The following is a 27,953-nucleotide window of genomic DNA, read 5'->3' on the forward strand; positions in this document are numbered from 1 at the left end:
CGCTAAGAGCAACATGAACTGACTGTACCCGGCGCTGTGCTTTAGCCAATAAATAAACACTTCCCTTGCTCTGCTGATAACATGCACAGTGACAGTGGGATACTGTTTTGGGATGTAGAACTGGCAGACTGTGCTGTACTGGCAGTGCGCTCGGCGCAAACAGTAGCGCTATCAGCTTGTTCTGAGAGTATCTGCGGAGATTCAGCACCAGCAGCGAGCGGACAGCTCCCTCCCCTCCCAGTCAGCTTGTGCGAGTAAAAGGCTGTGGATCTCCCAACTTCCAGGCTGCGCTTCATTCTCTCCTGTTCACAGCCGACCCCGATACTCAGCCCTGGGGTTCTACTCTGCTGTATTGGAACTACATGAATGTAAAAGAGCTGTCTACTCTGAAGCTAATCAATACCTCTCCCTGGAAATGGACAACTTAATCAGAACCTTGCCTGGGATGTATGGAGCCTAATCGATGGAAAAGCCAAACCTAATAACTCCTTTCCAAAGGAACTTCCAAGTTTGATCCCTACTACGTTCAAATGTTATGAATAATCTGTCCAAAACCACATAGTCTTGTGACTGCTCTGCCCAGGAACTATGAGGATTATCAGTCCCCTGTCCAGGAGTTACAAAATCTAACAAGTGCCATGTCCAGCTCAGGAGCTACAAAATCTCAGGAGTTCCATGTCCAACACAGGAGCTACCAAATCTCATGAGTGCCATGTCCAGTCCAGCTACCAAATCTGATGAGTGCTATGTCCAGTCCAAGAGCTACCAAATCTCAAGAGTGCCATGTCCAGCCTAGGAGCTACCACATCTGAGGAGTGCCATGTCCAGTCCAGCTACCAAATCTTATTAGTGCCATGTCCAGTCCAGGAGCTACCAAATCTAATGAGTACCATGTCCAGCCCAGAAGCTACCAAATCTGACTCATTTGCCCCATCAAGGAACTACAATGTGTTCAAGAAATATCAAGTCCATCAGTAACCTACCTAGGAACTAGTATCTGTGACCAGCACCCATACTGACCACAATACTGCCCTGAATCTTTCCTAATCATCGTGAGCTTAGGGGTCTTCAGTCTGGGAACTCAAAGAAGGGGTGTTTTTTTTCAAGTAAGGTGACCTGGAGCTGTTCAAGTGTAAATGAGCCGTCTGTGTTACTGTGTACAAAAGCTGGTTGTCCTGGAGCTTCACAAGTCATAGCAGGTAATAAGGCATCTGTCCAGTCAATGTCAGCTTCTCTCTTGCCCCCACCAATAAATCATGTGGGCATGTCATCTGAACTGAAGATCCCATTGGTAGGGATAAGCAACACATAAGGATATTGACATCTCCTCTCTCTTGAGTGGTGGTAAAGCAGGGAGCTGAAGACTGAGGTGCCCTCATGGAAAGGTCTATCTCACAGCTTCCAGGCACAGAAGTGACCTCCCCACCCTTACAATGAGCATAACAGTGAGTGAAGTCCTGGGGGGACAAAACTGGAGAATCCAAGATGATCTACACATATACCCCAGCTAATAGACACAACTGACTTATTCGCTCCTTGCTTGGATCTACTGTACTACATTTGGGATTGTCATGGCTTTTACATTTGCTGCCTTCTGCTACATGCTGTCCCTTGTGCTTTGTGCGGCTCTCATCTTCTTCGCAATATGGCATGTAAGTATAAAGGGGCAAAGAGAGGGATTTAGAGGGCAATGGTTCCTGATGCCCAATATGCAGTTCCTGGTAAGTAAAATTGGATGTGGCTTGGTATCTTTGGCATTAAATTAATACAGATATTGATGGTATATGAGTACAATTTGGGGGTTCTGATATCAGATTGGCATTGTTCTATTACTGGGGATATGTGGTAGGAGGATGCAGGAGTTTTTTTGGGGACACTGGCATTAACTGAGTATCATTCTGTTTCAGGCAGTGTGTGAGTAGGAATAAGCAAGAAGGGGTTATGAATCATGGGAATTGCAGTTCTACACACAATTAAGTATCACGGTTGGACAGCTTTGTACTAATTCCATGTAAATGGCAGTACAAGCTCTTGACACTGAAGACTTTGCATTGCAACAAGTGGCACATAACTGGTTGTGATATACAGTGAGACTTTGCTGCATTCCTTATTTCCCCCTTTTTTATACACTTTTTAAGAACTGTCTTTAGGTAAGAGCAAGCAGGGGCCACACAAAGCACAACTAGAATGCAGTAAAAATAGAAATTGTAATGGATTCCCCAAATCCATCACTTTTCAGGAGCAGTGCTCCAGTCCTAACAGTTTATGTCCAATCTGAAGCCTTTCACTGTTATTCAACCACAGCTCCCATGCAATGGCTTTTAACCCTCATCCATTGACACTTATGATCATTTCTGAATCAAACACATTTGCAGTTGGTCTTTTTTAACTGTTCATTATTTATGGTTGCTACAGTTGCTGAGCTTAGCATGTCAGTAGTTGGTTTCATGGCAGACCGGAAGAAGTAAAGTAGAGTAGACGAAAGAGAAAAGGGTGAATGCAGCACATGATCTAAAGCGCCATTTCCAGACCTAGATCTAAATGATTTTTTTTTAAAATGCAGATTATGCCCCCAGAATTCCAATGACATTTTTGCCAGAAGTAAGTTTCCTCTTTGAAAATATTTGAAAAGCCAAATGTTTTAGAATATCATACTATCACTGGGTACATCACATTAAAGACTTCATTACAAGGTGAACTTCCCCTTTAATCTATTTATTTAAACTAATTTATGAAGCACAATTGACTGAGATTGACATAAAATAAGCTTTGTATCCAAATACATTCCTGCTGATCCTATGTTAACTTACTCTCTGAGATTGAATGGTTAAACCTGCTGAACGTCATTTCGTAATATAAAGGAAAAAGGCAGGTTTGTCCAGCAGTGCAGGGGTTAATTTACCAAATTTGGGGGAGGGGGTATTTTTCTTGCTTCTGGTTTCAATTGCCTTGGGAAAGAAATGACCTTTTTCAGGTGATATTTATGCTTTGCTTCATTTAAAGCTACACAGTATATTGCTCCAGCAGAAGGATTTTCTGATACCTTTATTCCATAAGAAAATATTTATTAGAAAATTTTAATAACTTTGCAGCTCTCGGGGTATGTTCACTTCCCTGTACAGTTTCATTAAGTATCATCAAGATGCCTATAATCCATTCCTGTCTGGGCTATTTGATGGGCCCAATACAGAAGGGGGCTGAGAGTGAATTGCTTTGCAGAAAAGGACGTGATTGGCTACAGTTACACTCTTCCAAAATCTGAACAACAGTGACTTCTCTTTAGATTTAGCAGCAGTGTCCTATTGCTAATTATAGTATCTTCATAAGGTGTAACTTTTAGAAGTATTGCAAGGGCAGAATGTTTTCATTTGCGCAATTTGGCAAGCTATCACAAAGTACCCAGTAGTAGTGCAGGTAAAATAGAAACATATAGTGCTATTACAAAGCAGCCATGCAGCTAAGATGGAAACATATAGTGCTGTTACAACGCAGTCATACAGCTAACATGGAAACATATAGTGCTGTTACAAAGCAGCCATGCAGCTAACATGGAAACATATAGTGATGTTACAAAGCAGTCATGCAGCTAAGATGGAAACATATAATGCTGTTACAATGCAACCATGCAGCTTACATGGAAACATATAGTGAAGTTACAAAGCATCCATAAAGCTAACATGGAAACATATAGTGCTGTTACAAAGCAGCCATGCAGCTAACATGGAAACATATAGTGCTGTTACAATGCAGCCATGCAACTTACATGGAAACATATCGTGCTGTTACAAAGCAGCCATTCAGCTAAGATGGAAACATATAGTGCTGTTACAACACATCCATGCAACTTACACGGAAACATATAGTGCTGTTACAACACATCCATGCAACTTACATGGAAACACATAGTGCTGTTACAAAGCAGCCATGCAGCTAAGATGGAAACACATACTCCCATATGTAATATATGGCACTAAGTTTGCCCAGGAGCAGCAAGGCATAGCAACCAATAAGGTTTGCTTTTTAACAGGTGACCAGGAAATGCTACCTGCCTAATGGTTGCTATAGGTTACTGCTCCTGGGCAAACTTAGTGCCTTTTATTACATAACCCCCATAGTGCTGTGACGAAGCAGTCATGCAGTAGAAATGGAATATTACTGTTGTCACACAGTCACCATGCAGATGTGGAATCTTAACTGTTCACAAATTCATCTCCAACGTTTCGGTCCTCTCTGGGACCTTTTCCCAGAGAGGACCGAAACGTTGGAGATGAATTTGTGAATAAAGCACATTGATTTATTTCACCAAAATGAAGGAGTGCGGGGTCCATTTACTGAAATGTATTATGAAGTCTTGACCAACGCACCACCATCTATACTCTAAATGAGGAAAGAGTGCGCTCACTGTACTGACATTATATATATATATATATATATATATATATATATATATATATATATATATATATATATATATATATATATATAAATATATATATATACATGGCCGCCATCAGAAATCACAGGGCCCTATACAAAAACATTTTCTGGGCCCAGGGCCCCGATCACCACAGTGCTCACCCCCAGGCCCTACCCACCAACCCCCACACCACAGTAAAATGGACACACAGACATGAGCACTGAACAGTAATTTGTGGCCAAAGGATTATCAAACCTGCCACCAAGGTAGGCTCTTTAAGCAGGTATCTATGCTAACCTAAATTACACTTAGTTTTATAATTAATCTGCATTTCTAATGTACAAATAAGAGCCATTGGTGGCCAGTGTCCCCTACATAAATTAAAAAAAATCCATTGGTGGCCAGGGTCTTGAAAATTCTGCTTGGTGATGGCAGCTTCTTCAGCGACTTTGGGTCCCTTTCTGTGGCTTCCCATTTGGCTTTTTCTGTGGTTTGGGCTCCATTTGGTTCTTTCAGCATCTTCGGCTCATTCGGGTCCATTCGGCTCTTCCAGCTGCTTCAGCTCTCTCTGTGGATTCAGCTTCCTTCAGGCTCCTGGAAGTGCAGCATTACTGGACCCCCCTTTAAAAGTATAATCCACCAGGCCTTGTACGACTGTCCCCCCTGTGCCCCCCTGATGGCAGCCCTGTATACGTATATACAGACACATGAGAGCATGTGAGATGTGGGAACAAGACTGAATAATTCATGCTTTATGGAGCAACATTCAAGAGAGAATTCCCGGTGTAACAGATGCAGTTTTTGTCATTCTGGGGAGAGTGAGAAGCAGAGGAGAAACAATTTTTTCCAGCCCTTTCTGCTCTCCTGTGTCTCTAAAAATATAAATCCAGGGCAAATAATAAAAGCCAAATGCTAAATATGCTTGGGACCACGAGCAAGAAGCTGACACTTTATGGCTTCAGTCTTAATGATCCCTAATACCATATACAGGTACAGTGATCAGCGAGCTGGACTCAACCCAATGTGCCTTGGTCCAAAATGATTTTATGATTTTATCAGTTTTGTGGTCATTATTTAGAATTAACAGTGCCAGGAACAGCAATACAGTGTCCCTTTAAATGATACACCATATCTGACTCAGTAAGAAACACCTCAAAATGCACCATATAATCCCAGAATGAGCAGGAAACTCTAACGCCAGTAAAACAGGACTCTTGCTCCTTAGTGGGATCATGTTTTGTGAATTTGTATGCCTATAGCCAACCTGATTCTGTAACTGCCATAATACTTTTCCCCTTCAGTACCAACAGCAGCGAATGGGAAATGTGATGTCTATAGTAGGTGGGTATTGCTCAGGAACCAGTGGTGTAACTAGATGTTACTGGGCCCCACAGCAAATTAATTTTAGGGCCCCCAACAGAGGTTTTATTAATATATGTTGAAATTTCACATTAATTAGGGCCTCATGGAGCCCCCTGTACCTCCTGGGCCCCCCCGCAGCCGCAGGGTCTGCTTCCTCTGTATGCCCCTGTCATAAATGCTAAGGATCCCTTAGAGGACAACGGAGATGAATAAACCCAGAATGCCATGGGCCTTAGTAGAGACAAATGAGTGCAAATTGTAGATGGTTTAATTTTTATGTTCTATCTCTGTGCTTGCCCTTTGTTTTGCTGTTGATGCTTTTCAGCAATATTCCTAGACATATTCAGGTCAAAGTTTGCCCTGAGCCGCTTCTCTGTTCCAGTGAATGTTGGGCTGTAGGCAGCACATCTCCACTGACCTCTTCTCCTCTGCATGATACCTACAGCCCGGCACTCACTGGAGCAGGACAGCCACCCTTTATAACGGCACTCTTTATATCCGGAGATAATGAAGTGTGACTGTGTTGTCGGATCTGACAGTATTGTTTTAAATTGCCACTGGTTTCTAGGCCCAGCAGTGATATCAGGGTTCCTACTGGCTGCTGCACCTGTGCAATTTAGCGCCTTTTTGACTTCTCCACAATAACTCTCCCCCTTTTTCAAACAATACAGTGCTATTACAATAAGTAGTCTTAATAATGACCATTCTGTACAGCAACAGGCTGAAAAAAGCATAACAATAATAACACCACTGGCAATATGTAACCTTTGCAGAGAGCTGGACAGATGCCATAGTGTTTAATGGGGTGAAACAATGCAGAGTGTGAGGAGGCAGCCTGCCCCAAGAGAGACGGAGAGGCACAACTGGAGATCAGAACGGACAAGATGATGGTTATTTAGTTATGTGACCTGGGGCAGAGGAGCTCAGCAAGTGAGAGAATGGAAAGGACAACAGGGGGAGCCCCTGGGGGTGGGGGTGCACACAGGAAAGGCTGAGATGGATCAAAAGAAATTCCCACTAGAGAATAAGAAGCAAGACCCTATGTTTGATGAGAGACGAAATGAAGCAGACTACAGAAGGAGGGATCAGGGACAGATGGGAGAAAGAGAGTGGGATTGAAATGTAGACATAATGTAAATTTTATACGTCAATAAATAAGGAGTTAAAGAACAATACAAAGTACAATGCAATACATAGTGCAGCAACTCTAGTGTCAGTACTAATCTTGCTTCTATTGCTTGTAACAAGTTTAAGATGCATATCACATCCTTAGCAAAATAATATACCTGCTCTGATGCATTGCACCCAATTGGGCAGAAGTGTAAAGTACAGGGTGCATGGATACATGGGATACTGCATATTAGAGGCCTAGGTGTGCTCATGGATAACATACATTCCTGTCTGGAGATGGTGGTACTTCCACGGTTCCCTTAGCATGTATCAACCGGAGTTGCACCTACTGAATTGCACACTGATTCTGTTGTTGATGTTATGTGCTAGAAGTGATACCAGTCAAATTCAGAAAGAAAAACTTGCAGCACAACTTACGAATTTTGGGAAACTAGATTCCATTCCAAAATTCACACCCGCAACAATAATGGAATTCTGAGGAAAACACTGAATTGTAGCATATATACATAGCATTTTGGTCTGCTTTAGTACTTTTCACATGGTCCTAAGTGAGCTGAAAGAACTTTATAGCCTGTGGCCCCTACGCTGAAATTACTACATTCTGGCACACCTCAATAAATATTCCGTCAGTTCATAAATTAATCATTTATTGACAGCCAGCCCGTCTTCCCAAGCGCAGTAATTAGATTAATTGGAGTCATTTCACTAAAACATTTCTTGTCCACTGTGAACCTTTCATTTTTTCCTTCCTGATAAATAACAGAAAGTGAAATTTTTCATAATGTGTATTTGCTCTGCCCAGGAATCACTGTCTCCGGTTTGGGCAATTTAGGTTTCACTCTGCATATGCATCTTATTTAAATTTTCCACCTATTTTTGCTAAATTATTCCACCCTCCCCCCCAAAATAATGACTTTTACTGGTTTTACTCACCTTGAAAGGGTAACTAAAGCACAGAATAATAGCTAGGGCTGGTATTGCAATGCCTGCAGCTCTATCCCACATCAGAGTGCCCATATGAAGCTGTAACTGAACTTCATGGTGCCCCCAGGACATTCTAGCACCAGACAAAGCACATGCAATGCATGTGTACAGAAATAATGCAATGGCCCCCGTAAAATGTTATTCACTCATTATTACCGATGTGCTGTCTAAAGGCTGAGAATGAAGAGTCAGATGCCTGATTAAAAGCTACATTTATTAACAAAATTAATATTAGGGTCTCCAGATGAGGGTCCCTTTGCAGTTGCACAGGCTGTACTTCTGCCCTTGGGTACTCTACACTAAAAATACAAAAACTAGAGACATAGCAAAGGAATTGGTGCAAATATTCAGCATAGGGCCTCTTTGCTGAATGTGTATTTGGGCCCTTCCCCATAATTAAAACCCTGATAAGTAGCTTTTCCAAAGCCCCTATGCAGCTGGCTGTACAAATGCTATGGCCACCCCCGGGGTACCCAGGAGGTCAGTTTGGGCAGCTCTAACTTGAGGGAATATTTATTCATTTTCTTTCATTCAACAAAAGGATGAAATGTAACAGTTAATTCCATGTCCTTCCTATAAATGTCCTAATTCATAAGATACATGCTTGCTATAATATTATTGTCTTACCTAGGGTTGCCACCTGGCAAATGATGGCTGAGCCCAATGTTATTAATAGGGAAAAAAGATAAATATATAGAAAGGCCGGTATTTTTTTCCAGAAAAGGTGGCAACCCTACTCTTACCTGGTGGAACCATGTGTTTGCTGGGTGGAAGTGAAATGTGTGGTCTAATTTAATGCACAGAGTTATGCTGCATGGCTATAATACGAGATTTAGATTTTACTTGATGGGAGCGTGAAGAGAACTCCCTGATAACTTGGTTTTGCTCTCCAGGAGATTTATGCTTTTCATTTGTTTGAGCGCCTGGCATCGTTGCTGAGATTTCACAGGCATAAAGAAGCAATGCATTCATTTAAGTCAGACAGAAGTCAGTCTTGTAGGGCAGGCAGCATGGGAATGAGAAGCCTGAGAAGAGAAAATGTATTGCAGAATGTGTTTGACAATATTGGGAATGAGCACACTGTGACACTGGGTTTGGGGAGGGTCCCACAAGGAAACTTAAGATATAGGGCCTCTTAACCACTCTCCTCCTCTCTTCATTACGTTTATCTCTTCCAGTCTTCTGTTATCATGTCATCATTACTCCTCTCTCTTCTGTTCCATCTCTGTCACTTCTACTGTGCCTCTTTATCTCCATTTCTGTTCTGGCCGCTGTCTGCTTTCACTTTTATTCTGGCTCTAAACTAAACTCTAAACTATATCTCTAAAAGTATCAGGACACTGTCTGCCCAATATGCCATTCCCAAACTAAGGGGATTTATACAAAGTTTGTTGCTGTAACAGCCTCTGCTCTTCTGGGAAGGGATTTGCTTCTATTCAGCCACAACGGGTTGACATATGATGTTGGGGGTCAGGTCTGCCTTGTAATCAGGGTTCTCAATTATCCCACTGGGGTCTGTTGGGTTGAGGTCAGGCCCAGATTTGTGGAGAGGCCACCAAGTCCCAGGCTTAGGGCGGTAGGATTTTAGGGGGAGGCATGCTGCCCAACCACACCCACTTTGGTTCAGAAACACTGGGGTTCTGCAGGAAATATGATCATTTTTTAAATTTCCTGTGCTCCCCATTGCTTAGGTCCCCATGATGAAAATTTGAGCAAATAAAAGGGGGGGGATAGGGGAGATGAATGACGGTGGGCCTAGGGGCGCCAACTATGTAAATCCGGCCCTGGTTGAGGTCAGGGCTCTGTGTAGGACAGTTAGTTTAATACACTCACATCTGAACAAACCCATTATGTGAACACGGGTCATAATTGTGCTGAAACAGAAGAGAACCTTCTCTTAAATGACCATAAAGTAGGGAGCGGGACCCAAACCATTGTTCTTCCTCCACCAAACCTTACCGTTGGCTTTATGCATTCAGGCAGGTAATGTTTTCCTGGCATCTACCAAAACTAAAGACATGGCAAATTTAGATGGAGATTGTGAATACTTTTAGCCACAAAGTGTGCCTTTGTTTTTCTCTCTTCTCTTTTCCTGTTTCCTCTGTTCTATCTCCTTAAGGTGGCCATAGAAGCACCGATAACATCGTATGAAACAAATTTACATATAATATTCGGTGCGTGTATGGATCGAGTCGACCGATATTGGAAGAAGTTTTGGATATTGGTCGATCGGGCTGGTCAGAAAATTTTAATCGGGCGCCTTTGAAGGCACCTGAACATCGGCCACTGTAAGGGTCTGGCCACACTTGCAAATTCGGGGAGATTAGTCGCCAGGCGACAAATCTCTTCTTCTTCGCGGCGACTAATCTCCTCGATCTGCCTTCCCCTGCCTTCTGCCAGCTATGTAAATTGCCTGGGGGCAGGCACATGGAACGCTTAGTTTTCCGAAGTCGCCCGTAATTGCCTCACGAGGAAACTTTGGGTGACTTCGGAAAACGAATCGCTCCGTGTGCCTGCCCCCGGGCGATTTACATTTTAGCCGGTGGAAGGCAGGGGAAGGCAGATCAGGGACATTAGTCGCCGCGAAGAAGAGGAGATTTGTCGCCTGGTGACTAATCTCCCCGAATCTGCGCGTGTGGCCAGACACTAAGGGGCAAATTCACTAACGCGCGAAGTGCCGAACGCTAGCGTTAATTTGCTAGCGTTGGGCATTTTCACTACTGCGCAAATTCACTAACGAACGCTGGCGTAGTTTCGCTAGTGTTACTTCGCAACCTTACGCCAGGCGAATCTTCGCTAGCGACGAAACTACGCAAATTCACTAACTTGCGCAGTGTAGCGAACGCTACCTTTTACGCTAGACTTCTTTCGCCACCTCAGACCTGGCGAAGCGCAATAGAGTAGATAGGGATTGTTTAAAAAAAAAGTCAAAATTTTTTCTAAGTCCCAAAAAACGCTGGCGTGTTTTCTACATGATGGCTGATAGGCTGAAAAAGATCGAAAATTTTTTGGGGCTCCCCTTCCTCCCCCCTACATTTCCTGACTCATGGCAACTTACCTAGACAGTGGGCACATGTGTAGGGCAAAATAAAATTTTTATTTGCAGATTTGAAGGTTTTCTAGGCATTTGTAGTGCAGATACGTGTTCCTCCATTGAAATTTGAATTTCGCGCCGTATGCAAATTAGCCTTCGCTAGCGCAACTTCGCTTTATATAGCGAAACAACGCTAGCGCAACTCCGCAACCTTACGCTACCCCTGTGCGCAACTTCGGATTTTAGTGAATTTGCGAATCGCTGACGAAACTACGCCTGGCGAAGTGCGGCGAAGTGCGGCGAAGTACGGCGAATTGCGGCGAAGTTGCGCCTGGCGCAACTTCGCATCTTAGTGAATTTGCCCCTTAGTGCTGAATCATCAGATACAGGTAGAATTCTATTGTTTCTTCTTGTATATCTGACAATTCAGCTCTACACGTCTGTATTAAAACAAACCATCTTTCCAGGAAATATCTTAATTGTTATGTCTATGGCCACTTTAATGTTTCCTCCGATCCACCTTTTTTGTCATTCCACTTACCCACCTTATCCCTGTCTCCCCCCTCCCCCCACTCACCAGATCCCTTATAATTGAGCAGGCACAATAGGATTGCAGGTTCCCACCTTATCTTAGTTCCTAAAAAAGCAATATTTAGAACCTAATACCCTGCCATTACAGGAGCTTAAATCACTTAATTACTGGGGCTATATTTCCCTTGAAAAGCACATCTTTACCATGTCAAGGACATTGGTTATGGCTTTATGTATATTTTCATTTATCTAGCACTTCTTGAACATAGCACCATACAGCAGAATAGTAAATTAATAGCATAACAAACAGGGTCATTACTTTTACAGTTAAAGATTAATAGGTAAATGTCAGAGCGATAAGAGGAAATCCCTGTGCCATAGAGCTTACAATCTAAGTGGGAAGGTAATGTACAGACACAAATAATATAAAGTGCCATTTATGCCTATACAGGCATGTCTCTGTTTTGTCTAACATGCAGCAGTGCCAGTAAATGTAAAGCTAAATGACATAGTAATGTATAAACTGGAATATAATGTACCTAGAGCAAGGGTTATATAGAAAGGCAGGCGCTTGAGACATGACTAGGATTTAAGGCTGGAGGAATCATCATCTGCTTCAAGTTCCAGACACTACCGTAGGGCACAGGAGGTATCAAACCCAATTTTAACGGGGTCTGAATGTTAATGAGAATATTTCGCTGTTTTGCCCCTGGATGCTTTTGGAATTAATAGAAGTGCCATTAAATTCTGAAGATGGAATAATTAGCAGTACAAGCATCCATCCATTCCTCGGATTATTTCATGGAAAACAATTTCCAAATGTTTTTTTTTTTTTTAAACCAAAATCTTTCAATTTCTAACTCAGAATATCAGTGCACAGAACATTGTCGGGAAGCTGTAAGGGGATGCTGGGAGGTGCAGTTCAAAAACAGCTACAGAGGTTAAATTATAATTTATAAATAATGGGCCCCACACAGGGTATTTAGTCCCAGGCTCTACTATCACTTAGGGCAGTAGTGGAGCTAATTACTTGTACATTTTTGGTTCTAATGCAAAGCACCATTTATTTATATTCCTCCCAGTATTTAAATATTAAAACCTTGGATCTCACTGGGGAACCAGTCCTGCCACACCCAGTTATGCAGGGACACAAACCCCACCCACTTCATAGTGAGCCCCACCCCTTGGATTTCATCATTTGAGACTGCCCCACTTCAGGATTTATGACAACGGAAAGGGGTTATATATTTCTCCCTTGCTTCAATGGACACGCTACTGTCTCATACACAAATACTTAAAGGGGTGCAATAGACCTTAAAAACTCTAATGTGGCTGGTACATGCTACAGTTATGATCCAACTTGTGCCTAGTACAGGGGAATACCTATGCTGTCATAGTTTTATAGGATCTCTCTGTACAGACTATGCGCAACCTTAGGGGCTGTTCCTGCTGAATTGTGCTTAGTACAGGGGAATACCTATGCTGCCATAGTTCTATGGTATCTCTCTGTACAGACTATAAGCAAACGTAGGGGCTGTTCCTGCTGAATTGTGCTTAGTACAGGGGAATACCTATGCTGCCATAGTTTTATGGTATCTCTCTGTACAGACTATGAGCAAACTTAGGGGACTGTTCCTGCTGAATTGTGTTTAGTACAGAGGAATATCAATGCTCTTATAGCTTTGCGTTTTATTTCTGTACCTATATTTGTAACCAAAATGATCCATGAGAGAAAGTTACAAAGTATCAGAAAAGGAAATGTCAGGGTTTAGTGACATTTCCTTCCGACCCTGCGGTTTACTGTATTTATTCAACCACTGGTAAAACAGTTTGTTGATTATTTATACTGTAAGAGCGTTGAGCTTGAGAGGCTTCCTGCTATTCCCATCCCTTCCGACCCGCAAGCTATTTCAGAGATTCCCTTGATTCTTTAGCATGATCTTCAGCAAATGTGTATTTTCCCTGACAGACTGTAAATCACGAGGAGTCCAGCAGGGACAGCATGGCAGCACAAATATAAAACAGAAAATGACAATATAAAGGAAATCCGTAGGGACTCTGCATTATGATCATGTCAAACGCTGTGGTATCAGTTGTGGTATCAGGGTGGGAATTCTACCGACAAGATTTTTTATTGATGTTCTCTGCTCTCTCTCTTTTTTACATTCTAAAGAGCAAATTTACATTATTAAACTGCAGTTCTATATTTTGGCCAGGTCTAGTAACCTATAGCAACCTATCCTGTGTTTGCTATTATTATTACTATTTATAGCACCATTGTCACCTGCAGTGCTTCTCAGAGCAACGGGATACAACTACAAGACATAACTGTTACTAATACAGACAATTTACCAGAATCAATTCACAGTTACAATTGCATAACGTTAGGAGACACAAATGCTGGAGGTTGGCTGCCTGGAGCATCAGTCGTTCTGCTCCTACCATGGCACTGCCTGTGGCCTGTCCAAGCATTGCCACCCATCCCTAATGGAAGCCTCCAAACCATTCTGTATGCAATTCTATTTATATACATATAACCTTGTTATGAGCTAAGGGGCACCATACTGAAGGCCAGTTGGGGTGGCTGAACTATAGCAGGGTGACTGTTACCCCAATGTTTCTATATATCTGTAACCTTGTTATGAGCCAAGGGGGCCCAGCCTGAAGGTCAGTTAGGGTGAGATTTGGGGTGAGTGTTTATTTGTGCCCTGGGTACCCCTGGAACTATAGCAGGGTGACTGTTACCCCAATGTTTCTATATATCTGTAACCTTGTTATGAACTAAGGGGGCCCAGTCTGAAGGTCAGTTAGGGGGAGATTTGGGGTGAGTGCTTATTTGTGCCCTGGGTACCCCTGGAACTATAGCAGGGTGACTGTTACCCCAATATTTCTATATATCTGTAACCTTGTTATGAGCTAAGGGGGCCTAAGTTTAAAAATGTGTCAGCACTGCACAGCTCACAAATTATGTGGATACTAAAGGGGGGATCTCATATAAGGTAACTTTTATTATTTTATACAATGGCCAATTCTATTTTTTTTTAGTTTTAAAGTTATTTTCCTTTTTTTCTGACACTCTGCAGCTTTCAAATGGGCGTCACTGACTCCCTTCTAAAAAAACAAATGCTCTGTAAAGCTACAAATGTATTGTTATTGTTACTTTTTATTACTGATCCTTCTATTCAGGCCTCTCCTATTCATATTCTAGTCTCTTATTCAAATCAGCGCATGGTTGCTAGGGTCATTTGGACCCTAGTTATCAGATTGGTTAAGATGTAAATTGAAGAGCTGCTGAATAAAAAGCTAAATAACTCAAAAACTTTTAATAATAAAAAATCAAATTGCACTCTCTACATACTAAAAGTTCCCTCAAAGGAGAACAACCTCTTTAAAGTAGGAAGATACATTGAAGCCCAATACAAAATGATTGTGATGTGTGTGAAAGGGTTTATTTCATGCATTTAAATCGCTCAGTCAAGTTGATAAATGCAAATACTCCACCAGATTTATATTCTCTTTCAAACATTTCTCCTGCAGATTATTTCTTCTGATGAGTTGAGAACAGACTTCAAAAACCCGATAGATCAGTGTAATCCGGCACACGCGGTAAGTTCCCCCCATGTCTGGTTTCGGTAACAGTTCATGTGGTGGTGGGGTTATTTGTGGGCAGTAACATGTATTTCATTAGTGTAGTTTAGAAAAAGAGCTTTTAAATGGCCAATATCTTTATATTTAATTTTCCTATTAATTATTTTTATATGCAAATAAAGGTGAATGTTTGAGTCTCCCCCTCTCTCCCTTCCCCAGTCATACTCTCCAGAGTAAGAAGGTAAGGGAGTAGCCATGTTCTTTATCTTGTATGCCTCTCATGGTTTGTGTCCAGAGCCTAAGGTAGGAGAAGCCCAAGTGACAATGTGTACCCTGTATTGATGGCTGGCCTGATACCCATGAATTGGGCAGGACTGGGTTGAAGCCTGTCCATCAGGATTTGGCTCTGGTCATTGCACAGTAACTTTTATCTGTAAACTGAAGCTTGCCTCCCACTGTCTACCTGCCAATCATAGTGTGCTAAATCCATCTGACGTAAGCAGAGAGGGTAAGTAGTTCTCAAATATAAAGTTCCCTTCTCAACCTTGGACTAGTTTGGGCCCACGTAAGAAGGCTGAGGAATAGAGTGGATGCACGTCAGAAAAAATTCTAGGCAGTGATCCTCAGCGTGACATCATTTCGTTACTTTGCCAATTTACTAATGGGCGCTGGCGTAAATTTACGCCTGGCGATGTTTCACTCTGGCGAAGGAGCCAGAGTGAAACCTGTTCCGCCAGACTTGCCTTCATCAGCTCAGACCAGGCGAAGTGCAATGGAACTTATAGGGCTTCTTCAATTTTTAGTAGAAAGATTTTCTAAGTCCCAAAAACGCTGGCGTCTTTTACTTTTTCAGGGTGATAGGCTGCAAAAGTCCATAAAAAATTTTTTGGGTACCCAGGCTCCCCCATACATTTCCTACCCTATGGCACATAGTGAAAAGCTTGAGGCTCTATCAAGTTGTGTATTGGATTTTCAGCAGAGAAACTCAAGTGTGTAGACTTTGTAGAGAAGAATCCCCTGGAAGATCCACATTGGAAGGTGCAGGGGTAAAACCCAGTGAAGTGCTCGCTTGGTTTCACCAAGCATTAAGTTCCTGAAAGAAGTTCATATTGGACTTACCCTTTTTGTTAATTCCTAACTAGTCAGTGTAATCAGGGCCGGATTTAAACAGCAGACGCCCCTAGGCCCGCTGCCGCTCATCGCCCCTATCCCTATCTTTCTGCACATGCACAAATTTTCAGCATCGGGTTCAGAGTACTGGGGATTGGTGCACAGGAAATTTCAAAAACTATCTCCTGCAAATCCCCAGTGCTTTTGAACCAATGCAGGTATGGTTGTGTTTGGGCGGCATGCTGCCCCCCTAAAATTCTGCCGCCTAGGCCTGGTCCTTTGTGGCTTTTCCACAAATCCAGGACTGAGTGTAATGTCCCATTAAACACATTTCCTTTGGGAGGTATTCAGAACTTCATAAGGCCTCTGCATCTAGGGCCCAAGGTAGCCAAAAGATGAACATGCTTTCAACTGAAATGTGTCCAAGCTTTCATGAGTGGTTCCCTTCCTCAGGGGCAGGTGGTCCACAACTTAGTCCATATGCCCTGGCCATTTTTACAGGATTCTGTATCAGAAGTATGGAGCAGCAATGGACAAGGTTGCAGCAGAATCTGAAGTGACTTACGTGTATGTATTCATTATAATACTCCCTATCATGCCTGTTTGTGTATGTCATGTATTATTGTTTTCACAGAGGGAACGCCTTCGAAACATTGAACGGATTTGTTTTCTACTCAGAAAGGTGAGCAGAGACTTCTTTAAGAAGATATAGCCCTATTCAGTAGCCATGGGTTTTGCCTCCTGAGTCTACCGATTGATGGGAAACCGTTTTAGGGATATCACTTTACAGTCACTGTTGCAAACATCAATGCAAAGGTTCTGAGCCTCTATCCAAAGATATGGTAGCCATAGGTAAACTACTTCCCTTCACATGGTGCGCCATGGACACAAATGCAAGAGGGCTAAAAGGTTCACAGAGCACTGGCATCTGCAATAATGGCGCTGCACCATGCACTCCACATATTAGAGCCATAGTCAAGTGTTGCTTATAGGACTCTCCTGAGCTCTCTGGGCCTCCATTGTCTGCATTTTAAAGGGGATGTATTATTGTTTACATTTGTATAGGGATTTATTTTCAGTATAGGGATCCCTAATCCCCTAAACACTGTGCTGTTATTGCCAATTGCTGCTCAAATTGCTGTTGAACCCTACCCAGTTAAAAGTGGTATCTGATCATTTTAATCTAGAGACATCTTCATACATTTTGCTGTTGTTCCTTTTGGAGATGGCATTTCATGTACACATTCTACTGCTCTGATTGGCTTCCTCTTTAGCCATGTTTGTTTTAGCTCTGATTGGCCCAAGCACTGTTCCTTCAAAGCTGAGGGTACATAGACCATCATAGATCTTCTAGGTCAGCTGCATCCTCACATCCATGATATATATAGTATATATAACCCCATTTCAAGGTTCAGTTTTTAGAAGCCTTTCTCATTGAATTTTCTTTACCTTTGCTACATCTGGTGTTGTGCCAATAACTTCATGTTTTTTTCTGAATTTGACTTGTACCAGAACGAGAACACTGCTTCAGATTTTATGTTTTATGTTTAAATGGCAACAGCTAAAAGGCAGGTGAAAGCAAACCAAATATAATGTAAGTCATTCTCTATATTTGGTTCCAGCATCCTGTTTAGTACTTAACCAATCAGCATCCCCAGGGCAACTGCACCACAAGACTTTCCTTGCCGCCACTTTCTAAAGGTCAGAATTTGCTCAGCTAATTACCTAAACAGCTAGAAAGTGGTGGAGGTGGTTAGAACGAAAGGTCACTCTCTAATGGCTCTTTTTCATGTTTTTATTTTTATCATGAAGGAACACTGTAACACTTGGGAGCTGTTTAATATTTCATGCTCTGTGTCATACTGAGACTGCAAAGGGGCACTAGGGAGGCTAAGGGGGTTATTTATGTGTTTATTCTATGTTAAATCTTAATTAAAAAATTACTGTTTAGGCTAACAATGATTAATGAAAAATTGAGTTTGATATTAAAGACGTGACTGTTTTTTGGTTGCTGGGGTCAGTGACCCAGAGAAACAGATAAGATCAGGGCTGGAACTAGGGGTAGGCAGACGTAGCAAGTGTCTTTGGGGCATCATCAAAAAGGGCACAGTTTTATCATTTGCACCCCTTTTAAAAAAATTAAAAAAATCAGCACCCCTTTCCTAAACTGCCATGTTCCCCCACTTGCCTCCATCCCTATTACTATTTATACTGAGGTGGGCACCCAATATGGGAAGAGATCGCTCTGCTAAGTGCAAGAATGATCACATCCCATATAACATGCCCGACTGAGTACAACGTAATATAGGAGAGGGCAAGCGAGGAACATCTGTCTTTAGAAGGGGTGACGTTGATGGGGAGAAACAGAAAAGTGATGGGAGCGCTATGTGGCTGAAGCACAAAATGGACAAGGTTCAGCACTGGATAGGATTTTCAGTACAGGCTGGAAAAAGCAGAATAGTTAAGCTAATAACTCAAAAACCATGCAAAATAAATAATGAAGCCCAACTGGCGAGTTGCTCAGAATAGGTCCAACCATAACACACTAAGGGGTCTTTTCGCCATGCTGTGTAAAACATTGGAGAAACTCATCACCAGTGATGCCGTCCATAGCAACCAATTTCAACAGTCGCCTACAAGTTAGAAAAACAAAAGTGTGATTGGTTGCTATGGGCAACATCACCGGCGATGTTTGTCTCCAATGTTTTACACAGCATGATAAATAGGCCCCTAAAAGTCAATATAAAGGTGAATATTATATTTAAAGCAAATGTAAACCCTCCTAAATATGAATGGAAAACTTTTCTTCTGAGCACTTTTTTTCAATTTACATTAATCATTTTTCTATGTTTCAAGATATTAGCAGTTTATATATTGTTTATAACATTATGAATCTGAAACAACAGCACCCCCATGCAGAGACCAGTAATGGGAAAAACATTATTTAGTGAGTAGAAGAAAGTCTTTTGATGTGGCTCTGCTCAGAAAATTATATTAATGAGCAGAGAAGAGTCACCTGATGTGTTTTTGGTCAGTTCTGAACAGAACAACATTACAGGACTTTCTTCTTCTCACTAATTACATTTTCTGTAGACTGTGGCTGGTCAGCTAAACTGACCAGCAGGTGGTGCTGTTGTTGCAAATTGAGTATATTTGAAGTGTAAAGAACAATAATATCTTGAAAACTAGACAATAATTATGTAAATCGGGTGGAGTACTTTTACATTCATGGTTTAAAAATTTTAAAGCGACATACCAACATTCCCAACAGATTGGTTGCTATTGGTAGCTGCCCTGGGGCAAACCTTGCTTATGTTCAGCCATAGACTGCAGATGGCAGAAACATTGTTAGTCATACTTTTAATAAGATGAGTTCCGAAACTTTATAGCTGCCCTAAAGGGCTATTCTAGTAGTTCCTAATTGTGGCAAATATAACTCAGGCACGCTGGAGGGTATTGTTTTGCTATTACAGTTTTTTTTACCAAAACTAAAGCTGTACCACTGCATGTGAATATATTTATGTTATTAGACTATGTGTTTTGAGAGTAGGGCACTATCACTTTTCTGACCTCATAAGGAACGCTATTCATTAATCTGAAGCTTCTACAAGAATCTTTCTTAATGTCCTGGATTTACTATGCTGCTCGATTTGTTCAGTGGGTGACAGCTCACCCAGATATAAAGGACTCACACTAGGAATCATTTGGCCCTAAGAGGAAGGATATAAATCAGGGTGATGAGAAGATTATTCAGATCATTATCTTCCCAATTAGTTTGGGGAATCGAAATGGTTTGTTTTTCCCTTAACAAGAAATAATTGCTATTAAGCATATAACTGAGCACATACATAGCATCTAATAACTGTACAATTTGGCAATGTGTGCCCCGCTATAACTAGTTCATAACTATACAACATCATCAGCAGTGCCATCAGGCCCGGACTGGCAATCTGTGGGTTCTGGCAAATGCTAGAGGGTCTGCTGTAAGTTGCCATAGACAGTCACTATTTAAAGATGTTGTTCGCCTTTATGTTAATTTTTAGTATGTTGTAGAATGGCCAGTTCTGAGCAACTTTTTAATTGGTCTTCATTATTTATTTTGTTTACTTTTTTTTAATTATCTACCTTTTTCATCTGACTCTTTCCAGCTTTCAAATGGGGGTCACTGACCCCATCTAAAAAACAAATGCTCTGTAAGGCTACAAAGTATTGTTATTGCTTTTTATGACTCATCTTTCTATTCAGGCCTCTCCTATACATATTCCAGTCTCCGGTTGCTTGAGTAATTAGGACCCTAGCAACCAGAATACTGAAATTGCAAACTGGAGAGCTGCTGAATAAAAAGTTAAATAACTCAAAAACCATAAATAATAAAAAATAGAAAACCCAATTGCAAATTTTCTCTGAATATCACTCTCTACATAATACTAAAAGTTAACTCAAAGGTGCACAATCCCTTTAACGAGCTGGTGGGGGGCTGTTTGGGCCTCTGTTTGGGCTGTTTGCACCTCTGTGTACCTGAAATACCAGGGCCTATTTTGATTCTACTAGTAATGGAACTACCAGAGACGAGGCCCGGGTACAGGAGAGATGGCTGCGGATTTGGAAGAATGCAAACCGCCGACGGGATCCCGAGCCCGAGGGGGTGCCTTTGTACAGTTACACCCTCTGCACCCACGGTAGTTTCGCCACTGGCAATGTCATAATTAGAGTCTAGGGTTGCCACCTTTTCTTCCTGAGAAAGGCGGGGCTGATGATGCAAAGGGACGAGCCAGTGATATGAAGGGGTGGGCCAGTGATGGCGTGGCCCTTGATTGCCCAAATCGATCAGGAAGCAGGGTACAGGCTTGCTCGGTTAAGACTTCTGAAAACCGGGCAGGCATTTTCGAACCGGACAGCAGGTGTAAAAACCTGACTGTCCTGTTCAAAACCAGACAGTTGGCAACCCTACTAGAGTCGCATGGGCCCAGGTACAGGATTTGCCTCGCCCTTTGGATGCGTCCATCCTCCATCCTCAAGTGGACTGCCACATCTGATGGACCTGACTATATTCCCTGTTTCCCTGGTAGTTGCGAGACTGAACACTAGCCCATTGTATCCTGTTGGTTTTATAGCTCAGTTCATCTGTCACCAGAAAAAAGACAACTTTACAAAAATAAACTCGATTCCAGCATGAACACTGTACATTTTATAACTAAGAAAGTTCCAAATTACGGAAAGGCCCACTCCCATAGACTCCATTATAATAAAATAAACGACATTATTAAAAATGATTTTCTTTTTCTCTGTAATAATAAAACAGTAGCTTTTACTTGATCCCAATTAAGATATAATTAATCCTTATTGGAAGCAAAACCAGCTTATTATTATTATTATTTAATGTTTATATGATTTTCTAATAGACTTAAGGTATAAAGATCCAAAGTACAGAAAGATCCATTATCTAAAAATCTCCAGGTCCCGAGCATTCTGGATAACAGGTCCCATATTTAATCTATTGCTGTGGTGTGCAGTTCTACTTGTTAGGCAAAAATCCAGAGTCCCATATACATTTTTGTCTCAAAAAGTGAAATAGGTCCAGTGTCGGACTGGGATGCCTGAGGCCCACCAGAAAACCTTTGAGTGCGGGCTCACTCTCCAAATAATTTTTCCTTTTTTTCTTCATTCACTTTTCTGCTTTCTTCTTTCATTATTATTTTAATCACTTCTCCTTACATATTATCATCCATTCTTCCCTCCATTTCCTCTTTTCTCTTATACAAGGCAAATAATTGGGTGAGCAGAAGGGCCCACTGATACCGCTGGGCCCACCAGGAGTTTTCCTGGTTTCCCGGTGGGCCAATCCAACACTGAATAGGTCAAAAAATCATACACAGTAGTCACATTCCAAAAAAGGCCCCCACTCCACAGGCCATATGATTTGGTAAAGTCAAACAAAAGCAAACATTGGGAGAGCCTATGAGTAAGTGCCCACCCTTGGCATGAAAAGATTTTAGACTTTTTATACATCATCTGGGCTCTTCTGTTTCAAGTAACAGTAAGTCTCTCCCAATGTTTTCTTTTGTTTGACTTTAACAGGTCCCATACCTGTATTTGCATTCAACGCTTTAAGAAGAGTCACAGTCAGGGCCGGATTTAGGGAGAGGCCCCCTAGGCCCGGGCCTAGGGCGGGAAGATGTTTAGGGCGGCAAGCAGGCGCCCATAACATCTATATAACTGTGTAACTGTGCCCCAAAAGGAAAAGGAGCGCAAACAACTTATTCCTTTAGCCCGCGTAATGACATCAACGCGCGACTACGCCGCGCATGCGCACACACCGGCGCAATGTCACTCTGCACGCCGGCCGCGGTAGTGCAGTTCTCATTTGTAAGAGTGGAGTGAGCGAGCCATGGATCTGGGGGGGCGCCACAGCAGCTGTGCCTAGGGGAGCACAACAGGTAAATCCGGCCCTGGTCACAGTAAAATTAAACAGTTAAATTTGAAGGTAATTTTTAACTAAGAGGTAAGCATTGCTACCATTAGCTAAAAAATAAATGCTTTGTAGCCACAAATTTACACCTATAGAAGCAATTCGCCGATTCACTAACGGACACTGGCGTAAATTCGCTAGTGTTACTTCACACCCTTACGCCTGGCGAATTTGCGCAACGGACGTAACTACGCAAATTCACTGAGGCGCGCATTTTTCTGAACGCTACCTTTTACGCCAGACTTCCTTCACCACCTCAGACCAGGCGAAGTGCAATAGAGTAGATAGGGATTGCTTCAAAAAAAGTTAAAAAATTTTCTAAGTCCCAAAAAACCCTGGCTACATATACCTCCATTGTAACTTCAATTTGGTGCCGCATGCAAATTAAGCATCGCTAGCGTAACTTCGCTTTAATTGGCTAATTAACACCAGCGCAACTTCGCAACCTTACGCTTCCCCTGAGCGCAACTTCGGATTTTAGTGAATTCGCGTATCGCTGGCGAAAATACGCCTGGCGAAGTGCGGCGAAGTGCGGCGAAGCGGACGCTGGCGTAACTACGAATCTTACTGAATTTGCCCCATAGTGTCTCCAGCATTGTATTACAAAGTGGCCCCAGTATTTAATGAGACCGTGGCCCCAGCAATATAGGGTGTTGTCTATGCCTCTCTGTTCAGAGAGTCAAGCTGCAACTTCAAGCCTTGGTATTAGAAATGAGCTCCAGTATATAATTTTGTTTGCCTTCTATATCCTGTTCTTAGACACACAATTATAAAAAAACAACAAGTTCATTGAGAAGATAGTGAATACATTACCCCCTCTTGGAAAATATAAGGATATTATAAAATACAGAGGAGCTCCATGACCTTCAGCGGAGTGTTTTTATACAGGTCATGGAACTTTGAGGTGACTTTTAATATCCTCATGTTTTTGCAAAAGGGGGTACTTTATTATAATACACAAGTTTCAGTGAGTCGTGTGACAAAAATGACATCACTAAGCTCTGATTATAACTGATGACATCACTAAGCACCGTTTAGAAGGATATAATTTAAAGGATATTCATGGCTCTTGTGTATTATACCTATATGAAATAAGGTTGTTCCAGGTTTACACTATATTGAAGAACATGTATAGTCATACTGTATAGATAGGATTGTTATTCAGGATTCAATGTATTCACATGTCTTTAGCTTACTCCATGCCTTTTCTTTCCTCTCATCAGCTGGTGCTTCCAGAATATTCAATCCACAGCCTGTTCTGCATAATGTTCCTATGTGCGGAAGAATGGTTAACGCTGGGGCTGAATGCTCCATTGCTTTTCTATCACATATGGAGGTGGGCACATATTTTCTTGTATATTAATGGTGTGATAGTGCTAGTTCACATACACAGGTATTCCTGTGTACTAAGCACGTACATTCAGCAGGTGCAACCTCTAAGTTTTCTCTTAGCCTATACAGAGAGATCCCATACAACTATGCAGGGTTGGACTGGTTCACGTGGGCCCACCAGGTTCCACACTTCCAGGGCTTCCCGCACGCATGCGAAAATGCTGGCGAACACCGCGCATGTGCGAACGCTGGCACGAACGGCGGTGCAAATATTCTTGGGGCTCGGCAGATTAGGGGAGAGGGCCGGCGGGGCTCATCTGTTTTTTTCCGGTGTCCCGCCGGCACTGTCCGACCCTGCAACTATGTCTGCATAGGTATTCCCCTGTACTAAGCACAATTCAGCAGGAACTTCCCCCAAAGTTTGCTCATAAACTTTACAGAGAGATACCATAAAACTATAGCAGCATAGGTATTCCCCTGTACTAAGCACAATTCAGCAGTAACAGCCCCTAAGTTTGCTCATACTCTGTACAGAGAGGTATCATAAAACTGTGGCATTATAGGTATTTCCCTGTACTAAGCACAATTCAGCAGGAACAGCCCCTAAGTTTGCTCCTCTGTACAGAGAGATACCATAAAACTATGGCAGAATAGGTATTCCCCTGTACTAAGCACAGTTCAGCAGGAACAACCCCTAAGTTTGCTCATAGTCTGTACAGAGAGATACCATAAAACTATGGCAGCATAGGTATTCCCCTGTACTAAGCACAATTCAGCAGGAACAGCCCCCTAAGTTTGCTCATACTCTGTACAGTAAGATACCATAAAATGATAGCAACATAGGTATTCCTGTGTACTGAGCACAGTTTAGCAGGAACAGCCCATACATTTGCTCATAGCCTGTATAGAGAGATATAATAAAACTATGCAAGCATTCATCTGTACTAAGCACAATTCAGCAGAAATATTTAGTGTGCTTTCTAAGGAAACAGAATCTAGTTTATAATCCATTAACACTGTGTGACTATTGCCTGCAAAAAAAACATTTGTTTTTATTATGTTGTCATAGGTATTTCCACAGTCCGGCAGACAGCTCGGAATTAATCTACGACCCACTTGTAGTAATGAGTGAGAGTACATTGAGTTACTGCCAGAAGGAGGCCTGGTGTAAGCTGGCGTTTTATCTGCTTTCATTTTTCTATTATCTGTACTGGTGAGTTTCTCTTGCTTATATCATGTATACTCAATGCATATGGAATCCCTATATTCTTGTGATATCAAGAGAAGCTCTGTGTTCATAATTTAGGGAAAGGAAATTAAATGAAGTATACACTCTACTTAAAAAATAATGCATTTGCCATTTAATTTTTAAAAAATGAAGCTAAAGCTGCCAGTAAATGAATCCATAAAAACATGATATATAAGGGTTTAATTAGTGTCCCTTGGGCCCGTTGTCTGCTCTCTGTAGTTACTCTCTCTATAGTTATACCACTGCCTTCAAGGAGATGTTAGTATTTATGTATATTTATTTATGTAGCACAACTGGTACATGCAGCACTGTACATAGAAACATTTGTGCCATGTAAAGAAGAAGGAGGTCCCTGCCCATTTGAGTTCAAATAAACACTCATAATCCAAAAATGCCTTTTTTGTTTCCCCTTCAGCATGATCTACACCTTAATGAGTTCCTAAGGACCATGGGAAGAAACATCACCCTGACAGTCTCGGACAATGTGTGGCTGAAGAGAAGGAGAGGAACTTCTGTCCTGTTCAGACATTCAGGCCAGTGAAATACACAGACTCCAGCCCACAGTCCAAAGAAGACCCAGAGATGGAAATAGAATGGCTAGAAAATGTGCCATTGAGCAGTGCTACATGCAGAGTAATGAGAGTTGGATGGTGAATAACAGAATGAAACTTGTTAGTGAAGAGCGGATCACCAGATGGCAGCATGCAAAATATGCAAAATATGGCTAATATGTTTATATTTCAAGCTATCAGTTCTGCATCTTGTTTGTAGCTGAAGAACCATGCCAAATGGATTGCAGAGGACAAAGGGACTAAAACTACCTTGGCTGCCTGGGTACTGAAAAGTGGCTTTGCAGTACCTGAACAATGTAGCTCATGAACAATGTAGCTCATGAACGATGTAAACTCTGCTGTTTTCAGTCTGCTTTTATAATGAAAAAGGGCCATGTAATTGCATTTAAAAAAAAACTTCCATTGTTTTTACCAATGTGAAGATGTTAATGTACAACATATAGTTACTTCTCCCCTAGCTGCTTCTATGGTGTTAAACGTTCAGCTTGAAGTTCCTTCCTTTCATAAGGTGCCATTGTTTTATGCTGACTGCCCACAAGCTTTCTTATCACCCCCCATTGCCCTCCTCTTGTTTTATAATACCCTCCAAGAAGCTAGTTACAGGTGCGTACAATGGGTGGGGTCTATTGTCTTAATGGTGGATTGGTCAACCGATGAAGCCTGATGATAGAATTATCCAGGGCAGTATTAGCAGGTATTAATTTGTTCATAGGTTATACAGAAATATCTTCTATAATAGCACAGGTAGGTATTTTCCTGTACTAAGCACAGTTCTGTAGGAACAGCTCACTCTTATTTGCTTGTATACTGTACAAAGAGATACCACAAAACTAAGACAGGTATTCCAAGTACTAAGCATGATTCAGCAGAAACAGCCCCAAGGTTTTTGTATTGCCTACTCAGAGTCCAGTGTCTTACTGGGCCGTCGAGACACTGGGAAAAAACCCAGTGGGCCCCGGCTCAGACCAGCTTCTCCTGCCTGCCTAAAACGAAGCACTCAATGGTGGCCCGATTGATACAAGAACAGCAGGTACGCACTGGTGGGGGGGAGGTAGTTGGAGAAAGGCTGCGGCTGACACGGTGGGCCCATGGAGTTGGCCGGATGGGGTCAGAGGCCGGGGGTGGGTCTAACATTGAAGAAGCCCTATAGAATAATGCCAGTGTAGGTATTCCCTTTATTCAGCATAATTGTAAACAAAAGGGTATTGCAGCCTTGCACAGTAAGTTGTTTTTAGGTATAAGACATCTGCTTTTCTGGCAGACATTTGGGGATACCCGAACATGCACAGATTAATGCTGACCGGTTTCAAGGAAATACATTGCAGCTGTTGAAAAAGGGAGACTATACACATGCTACAATATTTGGTCAGATGTGCTGCTGTTTCTGTCCCATTTTACTTTCCTCTGTGATGGTGGAGGGAAGGTGATAAGTGTTTTAAGACCAGGTTAACTTACCCCTTAACATGATTAAATTGCACATAAATCAGATGCAGAGATTTTATCGAAGACCTGGGAGACCATTTAACTCTACCACTTGATTACAATGTGTTTTGCATGAGTGAGTTAGTAGCTCCTTCTTTAACTGCAATTTTTGAGCTTGGGTTTAATTTATGGGAGGCTTAGAAGCGCCTCCATTAATACATATTCAGTATACACGCAAAAAAGTGTTTTAGCATGGGAATAGGCTCTTCAATAAAACATGATCTGTTCCCTGCTTGGGGTATGAGCCCCCTTTTCTTTTTTCTTTCCTTGGGTGGTAAATGTTACAGGCAAGAAGTGATTTTTTAATGGACAAATTATTTCTTCATAAAAAGAGCGAACTCCACTGTACCTGTCACAAGTGATTATGCCGCATCTTGCCTTCATTTGCCAGAGCTACAGACTGTGCACTTTAATTAAGTCATCCTCGAGTTTGATACCAGATTATCATAAATTAGCGCTCTGAGATCCATTTTCAGAATGCTAATTCTAATATTTATTCATGTAAGGCAGGCAACTTACTGCGCTAGTTTGAAGGGATACTGTATACTCATTTAAAGGAGGCAAGAAGTATGAAAAAAATGTGCCAGTGCAGTATATCCTTTTAAATATGGAATGAATGCCATTTAAAAATATTATTTGGATTGATATATTGAAAATTTCTGAAAAAACCCTACTAGTCCCGCCCATCTGTT

At 41.9% G+C, this 27,953-nt stretch overlaps 1 protein-coding gene across 1 annotated transcript; it reads left to right on the forward strand.

Annotated features, from left to right (window-relative positions):
- cnih3.L (cornichon family AMPA receptor auxiliary protein 3 L homeolog) lies at positions 1-27,953 on the forward strand. The gene is made up of 6 exons (XM_018262649.2): positions 1-1,652; positions 14,997-15,065; positions 16,792-16,839; positions 23,850-23,962; positions 25,028-25,171; positions 25,623-27,953. Exons 1-6 carry the CDS (start codon positions 1,572-1,574, stop codon positions 25,648-25,650), a joined length of 483 nt encoding a protein of 160 aa, XP_018118138.1. The 5' UTR covers positions 1-1,571; the 3' UTR covers positions 25,651-27,953.

Source organism: Xenopus laevis, chromosome 5L (genome assembly GCF_017654675.1).
Source record: "Xenopus laevis strain J_2021 chromosome 5L, Xenopus_laevis_v10.1, whole genome shotgun sequence".
In the NCBI taxonomy this organism is placed as follows: Eukaryota; Metazoa; Chordata; class Amphibia; order Anura; family Pipidae; genus Xenopus; species Xenopus laevis.